Source organism: Mustela erminea, chromosome 5 (genome assembly GCF_009829155.1).
Source record: "Mustela erminea isolate mMusErm1 chromosome 5, mMusErm1.Pri, whole genome shotgun sequence".
Lineage (NCBI taxonomy): Eukaryota > Metazoa > Chordata > Mammalia > Carnivora > Mustelidae > Mustela > Mustela erminea.
This window is the reverse complement of record NC_045618.1, coordinates 112,539,416-112,551,729: the sequence shown is the minus strand read 5'-3', so window position 1 is coordinate 112,551,729 and position 12,314 is coordinate 112,539,416. Positions and strand designations below refer to the sequence as shown.

The 12,314-nt window shown below is 34.1% G+C and overlaps 1 protein-coding gene across 6 annotated transcripts in view; it reads right to left on the bottom strand.

Annotated features, from left to right (window-relative positions):
- Positions 1 to 12,314, bottom strand: part of FUT8 (fucosyltransferase 8) — a 303,528-nt gene that overhangs the window by 51,030 nt on the left and 240,184 nt on the right. For all 6 annotated transcript variants that reach the window (XM_032344518.1, XM_032344519.1, XM_032344516.1 and 3 more), the window contains one exon: positions 5,728 to 5,965. In XM_032344518.1, the coding sequence (XP_032200409.1) occupies positions 5,728 to 5,965 (238 nt within the window). The remainder of the gene's footprint in view (positions 1 to 5,727; positions 5,966 to 12,314) is intronic.

Here is a 12,314-nt window from a genome sequence, read left to right as displayed (position 1 = left end):
TATTTTCTCCTCTTCCTCCCATTACCTAAACAGAAAAATCAAGATGTCTTTGCAGCATGAGGGATCTAAAATATATACATTTATTTCAAGTTTCTATTAATCAATCACCAAAGGTTGAAAATATTACTGTAAAAATGTCACATAGCATATCCATAGCCTATCCTAATAGGTCTAGTATGCCTATAGACTCTTAATCACTTCATTGGTTTATCAATCAGTTTATGCGAGTTTAGCCATTATTTAGGATACAAACTAGCTGGATCATTTAGATGATTCGACATCTTAGTAGTTCTTTAAATGTTAAAAATATCAGTTTCACAGGAAAACTTGAAGTATAATTTAATTTGTGCTTTGTTTGCTAAAGATTTTCCTTTTGTGGTATCTGGGTGGCTCAGTCGGTTAACTGTCTGCCTTTGGCTCAGGTCATGGTCCCAAGGTCCTGGGATGGAGCCCCACATTGGGCTCCCTGCTAGGCTAGGGGCCTGCTTCTCCCTCTCCCACTCCCTCTGCTTGCGTTCACTTTCTCTTTCTCTGTCAAATAAATAAAATATTTTAAAAAAAGAAAGATTTTCCTTTTGACCTAAGTGACAGATAATTTGCTTAAGGAGTTTAGTGGTAGAACTACCATATGATTGAGCAATCCCACTTCTGGGTGTATATCCAAAAGAAATGAAATCACTGCTTCAGAGAGGTATCTGTACCCTCATTTTCACTGAGTTTCACTGATTTTCACCTTATTCACAATAGCCAAGACACAGAAACAGATTGGCTGGAGAAGGGCAGAGGTAGAGGAAAAGGGTGAAGGTGGTCAAATGGTACCAACTTCCAGTTAAGACATAAATTAGGCTGGGGATATAATGTACCATAACAGCTATAATTAACAAGGCTATACTGTGTATTTGAGAGTTGCTAAAAGAATAAATCTTAAAAGTCCTTGTAAGTATACGAAGTGATGGATGTTGTACACTTTAAACTAATTCAATGTTATATGATAATTATATCTCAATAAAACTGGAAAAATAATTTGATCAATCAAGCTAGAAGGCTGAATTACCTTTCTATTCCTTCTATACAAAATGATAGTGCAAATTGTTATCATACAAAAATTATTCAATTTCAAAATGCAGGGAAAATAGCACTATGTAACTGTTTTAGACAATTAACAACAATATTTTTTTTTCTGAATTTAGTGTTATTTGTCAGCTTTTTAAAAAATTTACCAAGAATAAATTCTAAAGGGTATTAAAAATGAAACAAAAAATTTTTAATTAAAAAAAAGTTCAGTGGTACTTGGATAACACCAAGAGCCAGCTGAAAGCCAATTAATTTCTAACATTGCCCATCTCTGAAGAAAAATAAAACAAAGGGCTCTGAATCTTGAACTAAAACCTGTTGGTTTCAGGGAGGAACAAAATCGTACAACCACCCAAACAGAAACCCAATAAATGACACATGTGTTTGGAACAAAACTTCAGTCTCTCAATAACCAAACTTTATAAGGAACAACGTCTAGTATCCCCAATGATTCCATGCTCTCTTGCCTCTCTTTTCACATGTTGTGCCCAATGACAGAAAATTCTTCTACCATATCTCTATCTGGCTGACTCCTACTCATACTTTGGGCCTCATTTTAAAAATCACTTCTTCCAGAAGAATCCCAAACATGTGTTAGATACGTGTTTCAGAGTCCTATCAACTTACCCATATCACAATATATTTTCATGTCCATTCAGTTGTCTGCCTTTCCCCCTAGGCTGCCCCTGACAGGATAGAGACCGTGTTTGTTTTCTTCGTGTAGTCCAGCATGGTGCCTGGCATGGAGCAGGGGCTTTTGTTAAATTACTTTTATTTTAAGATTGCCTCCATATAAGGATGACAAATAAAACTCTGACCAAAATCTTTTTGAAATGAGGTATGGAGAGAAGGTAACCATCCAGTTTAGGTAACTAAATATAGCAAATGTCAATCTACCTAAAGATGTATTTAAATCAGGCACCTCTAGGGCATTAAATTTTTATCATATTTAGAAACACTTTTTGTTACTAGTCATTATCTTCATTTAAAAGAAAGTTTTCCAATTAGACCTATCAAATTAAGTCGGTTTAATTTATTACATATTAAGATAGTGGGAAAAGACAAGAGAAGGGAATACAAAATAGTCAAAGTGGTTTAACTGCTAATCTGAATAAATGTTCAATTTTTAGGACAGAAAGAAGAGTGGAGAATTGAGTTTAAATCGTTGAGGTTCTTTGTTGATAAATCATCTATTCAAGACTATTTATATCAACTAGATAAGCATTTTGGAAGCTGGCCATCATAATAGCTCCAAACAGTTAATATATATTAAAAATCAAATCAATTAACTGTTGATACTTCAAACCATTAAACACCAAGATTCCATTCTGAATTATCATAAGGAATATATTTGGAAGAATGAGTCTTATTACATGTAGTTAGTTCAGGTTTAGGAAACAGTTTGTATATATAGAAAAATAAATTGTATATACAGAAAAATAAATTGTCCATTTTATCATCAACTTTAGAATAGACATGACATCTATTGGTGATGGGAAAGTATTATTATTATTTTAACTGGAAGCATAATTTTGAATATTTTGCTTCACTTAATGAAATTATTTAGTACAAAGGATATGATTTCATAAATAACGAAGGAGAAAAACAGAACACAACAAGGTATGCTTTAGCTACTGAAATGATCAGATGTGCATACTAATTCCTGTGCTGGTGACAGATTTCAATAGAAATCACTAAATTCCACCAGCAGGCACATCATGTCAAGTGTGTATAAACAATAATAATTTTATGGCAGTGGTGCCAGGGGAAATATCCCAAGATTCTTTATACAAGTCAGTACAATAACAGATGTAGTAGTTGATTTATGGCTAACTGAAGAATTAATGTTAAAGAGCTTATTAAAATTCATTCTGTTTCCTCTTATTCTAGAAATGGGTTAGTTTCTCCAAAAGGTATATATTCAGATAATGAATATAAACAGAAACAGAAGTGGAGAGGTACCACAGCTTTTATAAAAATAAAATATTCTAAGCTCAAAACATAAATCTCTTCCTTCTTTTAGATAAATGATTAGCATCTAAATTATTTTAGTTACAATGAGTTCTGTAAGCATACTGAAAATAATCACCGATTTAATTAATTAAAGGTGTCCAACAGGCACAGTTTAATTCATTAGCACAAAGAAAAGTATATGATTTTATACAATACCTGTAGTGATAAGGGAAAGATCTATAAATTAAAATCGTAATTCTGTTCTACCATGATAAAATGACTTCTTTAATTAGGGACTGCAAATGACTGAGAAGAAAATACCACAGATAACTCTTCAGTGGAAATTATATGGAAGGTTTGAAAAAAGTTACAGGGCAGGGGGAGGAAATAAATTAGTAATTTTATTTAGGTCCTAGATATTCAGGACAGTCTCTATGCCTACCACGGTTGTAATGGGTAAGGTGTTGGGCATGAATGAACTGGGAAGGATGTAGACGGAAGGGAGGTGGAAGTCAATGTGCCAACCAGAGTTCTGTTATTTATAAGATGCATAATTCTGGATAAATCAGCTGGTGTCTACTAGGTCTTAGAATCCACGTAAAAGAAGGATGGTTTCTAGAACCTATTTAACTATAACATTAAGAAATTCAGAAATTCTGCATGTTTCAAATTCAAGCCTGTTTAGCCTTCAAATGCTATAGTTGCCAATACAGACTATAAAATGTATGAGCAAGGACTAAAAATCAAACCAAACAATTAGTTGTAGCTTTTAGGCAAGGCAAAACTATATACTAAATTTGGTAAGTCTAGTGAGGCTAACTTTTTACTTTTCTATTAACATAAGAACCTTGCCCTACTCTGGCTTCATACTTCACAAGCAAAGAGGCTTGAAACTAAACTAAGTTCACAAAATGAAACGGCTAGCTATCATGAATCTGACAGAACTGCTTTTCCTGTATCTTCCTAACCTTGACACCTAATCTGTTTGCCCCAGCTGTAAACTACAGAGCAGATCAATGGGAGATGTAACCTCAAATCAAAGCTTAGCTAAGGTTCTAGATTAAGAGGTTCTTTTAAAACGTGGAGTTACAAAGAAAAAATATGTTGATATATACAATAGGGCTCCTAAATCATCCTAAGGAAGGCAAAACTCACATCACAAAATAATACTTTAAATCCACATAGAACTGGGGCACCTGAGTGGCTCAGTCAGTTAAAGTGTCTGCCTTTGGCTCAGGTCCTGGGATTGAGCCCAGCGTTGTGCTCCTTGCTCAGCAGGAAGCCTCCTCCTCCCGCTTCCACTCCTCCTCCCCCTGCTTGTGTGCTTGCTCTCTTTCTCTCTCTCAACTAAATAAATAAAATCTTTAAAAAATAAAAAGTAAATCATCTAGAAAATTTTATAGCACAACTTAAAGCATTTTATAAAAATTACCCAATTAACTTTCTGTCGCTTCTGTGAAGAGTCAGGTAGTATCTGATATTTTCCAAAGGAAGTAAAAAGAGACAAAGGAACTAAAGTTACTCACTTTGGCAATGAAAGAGCTACTTAATTCCACATCTACTGTTAAATTTGTGAAAAAAGATGCTCCGCTCCATGAGAAATTATATTAACATAAATGCCTCAGCCTGTTGAAAAATTTCTGACTTCCCACAAGATCTAAGTGCAGAGATGGTGTATTGTCTTGTTTAGCATTTTACCTAATCACTTAGTTCAGTATCTGCCACACTGTAGGTACTCACTGTATATCTACCCAATGAATAAAGCTATTAACAGTAGTTAATAATTACTAGAATTCATGTATCAAGTACTATGCTAAGTGCATTACATATATTGTTTCACTTAATCCTACCAGCAATTCAAAGAGGTAAGTAAATTATTACTCCCCATTTTACTGATGAGAGAACTAAGGCCTAGGTTACATAACTTGCCCAAGATTACAAACTGATAAAGCCAGGATTTTCACAGGGGTAGCCCAACTTTAGACCTTGTTTAAAGATCACGATGGTGTAGAAAGAACAATAGATAAGCAGTAAGAAACTCTTATTTTATTTTCTTTATCACTAAATTCTTGGAAATAATGTCTAACACAGTACCTTATTCATATTTTTCCTCATCAAATGTTTCCTGAATAAAATTAAAATTGAACAAGCAAATTAGGTTTCACTGTCCTGAACTTTAAAATGGAGGTAAAGATGCCTGCATGGTTTGCCTCAGTGATTCTCAAAGTGTCTCCCTGGATCTGGAAAATTTGTTAGACATGCAAATTCTCAGCACCCCTCCCAAACCTACTGAATCAGAAGCCAGTGTTTTTACAAGCCTTCCAAGTGATTCTAACACATGGTGAAGATTCTCATTTATCAGTCTATTTTATGAAATAATTATGAATATCAAATGAGTTCAATAATGTGAAAGTACCCTAAAAAGTGAATCGTGTATTATCATTAAAAGAGTAAATTACATTCCTTAAAAAAACTTAGTTGTTTTGCTAAAGCCAGATAAAAATGAACATTAGATATGAAATAGGTCATAAAGCACTTTTAAAACAAAGAATCATTCTAAATTTTACCTTGGTAATGTAGAAGAGTCATGGATCCAGAGAAAAAGATGACCACGAGCCATAAAACTGAGCCTAGAAAATCTGATAATGTGGAATGTGGCAGTTCAACCCAGAAATGTGAAATACTGTACAGCCTTCTTACCTGACCAGTGTCCAGTGGAGGTGCCAGATCTGTCTGTACATGTCTCACTTACAGGTCTAAACACAGTTTCCCAACCTCCAGTAGCATAGCGCCAATTCTGAGATTCCAAGATGAGTGTTCGCTGAGTACCATATGCAATCATGAAGCAGTAGACCACGTGATGGAGTTGACAGCCATAGCCACAGCCTTTGTTGATATTACATACCAGCTTCTTGGCTTTGCTGCAATCCTTGGGATTCTGTCAGGGAGAAAGACAAACAAAGGTAAAGAGAGGTCATCTTCTCTTTATAAGTGACAAGTGTCAAAAATCATATAATTAGCCAGGACTGATCTAGCATATCTTTTTTTTTTTTTTTTGAAGATTTTATTTATCCATTTGAGAGAGAGAGAGATTGAGAGAGAGCAGGAGAGGGGAGAAGGTCAGAGAGAGAAACAAACTCCCTGTGGAGCCGGGAGCCTGATGCTGGACATAGTCCTGGGATTCTGGGATCACGACCTGAGCTGAAGGCAGATGCTTAACCAACTGAGCCACCCAGGTGCCTTGATCCAGTGTATCTTACTAAACAAAGAAACCAGCTTTAAGGATTGAATTTCAAAGAATCCAGTGAAAGTTTATTTTAAAGAGATAGCAAGGAGAAGGAACAACTGCTTTGGAAACATCACTGAACTAATATAAAACAAAGCATTACATTGAAAAAAATACTCTTTCACTTCTCTATCACTCAGAATATGCAAGTACGATCATCTCTGAACTCAGAGTTGCATAGACTAAGATTTTTATAAAAGAAGTAAAATAGTTTACTTATTCCAGCTCTATTTCAGCATGTTGTACCTACCTTTTCAGCTGAAACTCAAATAGTCTTAAATGCAAAACTATAATTTAATTTATAACTTAATTCCATCTATCTTCAGAGTTCTAGATGTCACAAACAAAATGTATTTTTTCATTATGGAAGTAAAACCACTGAATAAAAAAAAATGAGTTCAGGACTTAAAAGAAACGAATCTTGGTGATAGCTACTAGTTATTTCATAATAAAAAGTAGAATATGTTCTATATCATGCCAATTTTTTAGTCATTGAAGTATAATTAACGCAAGTGTTATGTTAGTTTTAGTTGTACAACATGATTCAACAATCCTATATAGTCCTCATGCTCATCGTAAGTGTAGTCACCATCTGTCACCAAACATTATTACAATATTATTGACTATATTCCCTATGCTGTATTTTCATCTCCTTGACTATTTTATAACTGGAAGTTTGTACCTCTTAATCTCTTTTATCTATTTCATACCTAACTGCCCACCTACTGTTATGCCAATTTTTAATCAGAAGGTCCATTTTTCTATTTGTATTCCCTGCTATAAGATGAATAGCAAGTGGTTAAAACAATATTATCTAACAGTGGGTGCAACAGGGTTAGTTAATGAGAGATGTCCTTTTTATTCTAAAGCTTTGACTCTGCTATAATTCATATGGGCTATTGTTAAATATCCTTAGGCATCTTAGTCTTCAAATAAAAATTTGTTTTGACAGGGACTCCTTAGCCTAGGAAGTTTTAAGCTGCTTTGTCTGCAAGGTTTAAAGAAAGGATGGGTGCCTTCAGGAACAGAATCTTTTCTCCCACAAAGTGAGAAGCAAAGTAACCAGTTCTCAATTTATATGAGCCCTGAGAAAAAGCAACTGCCAAACCACAAATCTACAACTATTTCCCAGGGTATCATCTACTTGGTCAAGCAGAGCCTTAGAAACAAAAGCTAGGAAGGTGAAGGTATAAAATGATTCTGAAGGAAAAGTTGAGAAGGGAAGATGCAACACAGCTGTGCCACAGCAGACTGGTCTTCTTAGATAAAACTGAACCCAATACCAAGAGCCTTCTTTAAAAAAAAAAAAAAATTATTTATTTGAGAGGGAGAGAGAGCAAGCAAGAGCACAAGAGAAGGGGGTTAAAAGAAGCAGACACCCTGCCCTGTTGAGCAGGGAGCCCTAAGTGGGGCTCTATCCAAGGACACTGGGATCATGACCCAAGCTGAAGGCAGATGCTTAAACCACTGAGCCATGCAGGTGCCCCTATCAAGAACCTTCTGAAAAGTTAAGAGTCCTTATGAATCTGAGAGAATCCAGATAAAACTCAGCAAGATTTGGTTAATACTGTTTCCCTAATCAAGTACTAGAATTGCTGATTCTTTTCATTTTGAGACTTTGAAATCTAGTTGGTTTAGCCATAAAAGATTTGAGAGGAACAGAAGGGTATGTGATGTGTTATTGGAAGACCAGTATCATTTATTTTCTATCCGCTATAATGTAAGAATCTTGGGAATAAATAACATTCTCAATCTGATCCAAAGCTTTATTATTAACTCAACAGTTTATCTAAAGGGTAAATAAAGAACACTGAAATTTGTCAGATTTTTCATGATTTGTAAGAAATATAGCATTTGAGTATCTCTAAAATTCATATGAATGAAAAAGCAAATGTCCCTTATATATTTTTCAAAAGACTTTTTCTTTTAGAACAGATTTTAGATACACAGAATTATTGCAACGATAGTACAGAGATCTCATATACCTCACATCCAGTTTCCCCTATTATGTCTAACATTAATCTTCATTTTTTTAATGAAAAAAAAAGAGTGAGGGAACATAATAATTAAACATATGAAACCACAAGCTGTTTTTTTTTTAATAAAAAGAAGACACATCTGCATTAAGACAAGCACATCTATTGTGTTTCCTGAGTTTAATTAGAATGCAATGCTTTGAGCACAAGAATTGAGTCCTAAGAGAAAGAAATGGACAGTTTTTGAAACGAAGCTTAAATCAAGATTTTTAGCACTCCTCAAACCAAGCTAAATCAAGAATATATTAAATCTTTCTGTTAAGCCATAGACAACATAGAGAAAGGAAAATTTGGTTCTGGAATGATAAAGGTCTACATATATACAGAGTAACCAACAGAAGATTCAAGGGCAGAGGCTAGCAGTAAGAGAAGAGAAAATGAATGACTAGAATGAGAACAGTCAATAAAGTACTGAAGAAGCTCAGAGCCACAGCCCAATTTTTTCATAAAAATATTTAAAAGTCTGAAAAATTCAAAATATCTTGCTCATAAAAAGCCAGAGAGAGTGAGAGATAGGAAAAAAAAAAAAATGTGTGTTTCTAACATAAGATTAGGCTCACCAGAATAAATATCTAGAAAAAAACAAGCAACAGATTTACAGGAATCTATAAATTGTTGTTAAACACACACACACACACACACACACACACACGCATGTGTGCATATATATGCATGCATAATCTTCAAATTTCTTACCAAATAGCCTTTGTCAATTGCCGTTGATCCTGGTTTTACACTTTCTGTCTTCAAAAAGCTTGCTGGTATGTCTCATCCATAAGCAAGCATATATAGAAGGGTCTCATTACTAAAAGCTTTAATTATGCTAATGCTTTAACAGGGTAGCTATATCTGATGATAAAATCTGTTTTTCTGGGGCGCCTGGGTGGCTCAGTGGGTTAAAGCCTCTGCCTTCGGCTCAGGTCATGATCCCAGGGTCCTGGGATCGAGCCCCACATCGGGCTCTCTGCTCTGCGGGGAGCCTGCATCCTCCTCCTCTCTCTCTGTCTCTTCCTACCTCTCTGCCTACTTGTGATCTCTGTCTGTCAAATAAATAAATAAAATCTTAAAAAAAACATCTGTTTTTCAATAACTTCTATATGTGCCTAATGTATTTCCTTCTATATCTATCAGTTATGCAAGAATGCAGGCATATTGTTTTGTTCTATATTGTGATTCTTTTGATTCTTCTCCTCTCTCCCCTTTTATGACACTCCCACTCATCACACATACACACACCTGACGTGTGTGCGTGGAATATGATACACTCTCAGGACTCTCAGTCCTACCAGGAAGTACTTCTCATCTGAGAATGGAAGATGGGGAAATACAGATTGAAAATGCACCTCTTTGGTCCTCTGGGAGTGGGTCTCACTTCTCTCTGCCTTGAGTATCACTCACCAACCAAGTAGAGGTGAACTTTTGTTCATTAAGTAAGTATTTATTAAGCCCTTAATATATATAAAAAAACTCAGGAGATGAACAATCCAATAGAATAAGAAATTATACATGAATAATAACAGACAACTTATATGTAATAAGACTGTGACGAACAAGAAATTAAGGACTAGAAGAGGGAAAAATCACTTTCAGCTGAACTGGAAAGCATTATAAATAAAAATTGTATTTAAACTAAACCTTAAAAGATAAAATTTATTGTCTTTATGAAATGGTAAGTAAAAGTACTTTTTTCATTAGTAAATGAGTGTCCGTATTGTAAAGAATGATAGTTAAGAGCAAAGTAAAATTATAAACTCTCTAAATTATACTTATAATGTGGGATTTTTTACATATAGGGTCTTCTTGGAAGTCAAAGGCATTAATAGACACATACATTCTTCTTCCTTGCAATGACGAGGATTATTCAAGTTTCAGAAACAGGAGGTAATTTTGTCAAAATTACTTGAGACACATGCTCTAGTTAGAGAACTTTGCATAGAGAGCCTTAAGATACAATTTTGTTCTAATTCAGGCTCTGTTATGAATTAAGTTGTATGATTTTGATTCATTTTCTTAATTTAAAATTGTGACAAAAATCTCTTTCTGCTTATCCATCCTTCCTTCTCAGAAATACTATGAAGCTAAATGACATGGGATATGTTCAAAGCTAATTCAAACATACTCTCTCATTTATCCTCATAATCTCAAGAGATACTATTTCACACTGGATAAATGCAGTATTTCTTGCATTTAGTGCACAAGGTAGCCCAATTATGGACCTTTATAAGCTAACAATATTATGTAACATTATAGTTATAATAGTTAATATAATATATTATAATATATATAATATAACTATAATATAATAATATATAGTTATAATTCAACATTATAGTTATAATTCTCCAGCAATGCTATTGCTATAGTACAGACAAACCACAAAAAAAGGACTTAAGGTAAAACAGCATTCTTCTGTATTTAGTTTCCTTTTCTTCCTTTTTTTAAAAAAAAACACTATCTGAGGCATTTGTTCTGACACTACTAGTTTCCAAGAATGACCCTCAATCACTAGAACCAAAAGCTGTATTTGTTCTCATTATCCTATAAATAAAAATTGAGGCATATGTTAAAATCAATATGCCTCTAGGATGGTACATTAAGAGAGGCAGCATCTCTTAAACCTAAATGATTACTAATTCATTAAAGGCACCATCATAATGCTGAAATATTTTAGACCTTTTTACTTTGGTTAAAATATGAATATAGTTACTATCAAACATATTTCAAATTAGGAAGCCGGTTTAATTTCTACTTTGCTAAAAACAAGTAATTCTGAATCAACTAGTAAACCAGAATATTCTTATATTATGTAGGCTCTGCTAAGATTTAGAAGTTCGCATGGTAAGTTAGTAGTAATTGTGAATTAATGATGTAACATTATAAAACAATAATGATTCCATGACTTTTAAATTAAATCAGAGACAAAGTGTTTTGCCATGACTATTTAGATTTCCAATACACACAAGTAAAAGCCTCTTCAGAGGAAAATTTTCCAGCCACCATGTAATTTTCCTCACTTATCTGCCTAGATTTACTACAGACCAAAAATATTGTGTTAAAGGGCTAAATTAACAAGAAACAAAAAAAACTTAGTCAATATAAACTGGACGTAGTATCTCCAGGCAACTCCTGTAAAGAGTAAATGCTCAATAACCATTAGTTCAATTGAATTCCACATAGGGAGAGAAAGGTGATGTCAAGCTGACAGTGACAAAAATAAATTAACTGGTGACAAGCCAGATTTTAGAATTCAGCTCTCTCAATCTACTGTTCAATGCTCTTATGTATCCTCCTGTGAGGTCTTTAATCTATGATTCAACAAGAAGTACAGGCTCAGAGGACTTATCTGGTCACTCTCCTAGCTTTATAGATAAATACACATTTGACAATAAGAATTTCATATATTTAAAGTGTACAACATGTTGATATATATACATATATACATACCTACATACATACACTATGAAATGATTACCACAATCAAGCTAATTAACATATCCATCACTTCATATCATTACAATTTACTTTTGGTAGTGAGAACACTTGAAATCAACTCTCATAGCAAATTTCAAGTATATAATGCCAGTATTATTAATTATAGTCATTATGCTGTACATTAGATCTCTAGAACTTACACATCCCACATAAGTGAACGTCTGTACCTTCGATCAACATCTCTCCATTTCCCCCATCTCCTTGTTCCTGGTTACTACTGTACTACTCTCTGCTTTTATGAATTTGACATTTTTAGATTACACATATGAGATCATGCAATATTTATCTTCCTGTGTCTTATCCATCTTGCAAAAGCAGATTTTCTTATTTTTGTGGCTGAATAACATTCCATTTTACACACACACACACACACACACACACATCCATTTATCCACTGATACACATATAGGTTGTTTCCATATTTTAACTCTTGTGAATAATGCTGCAGTGAACAAGGGGTACAGTATCTCTGA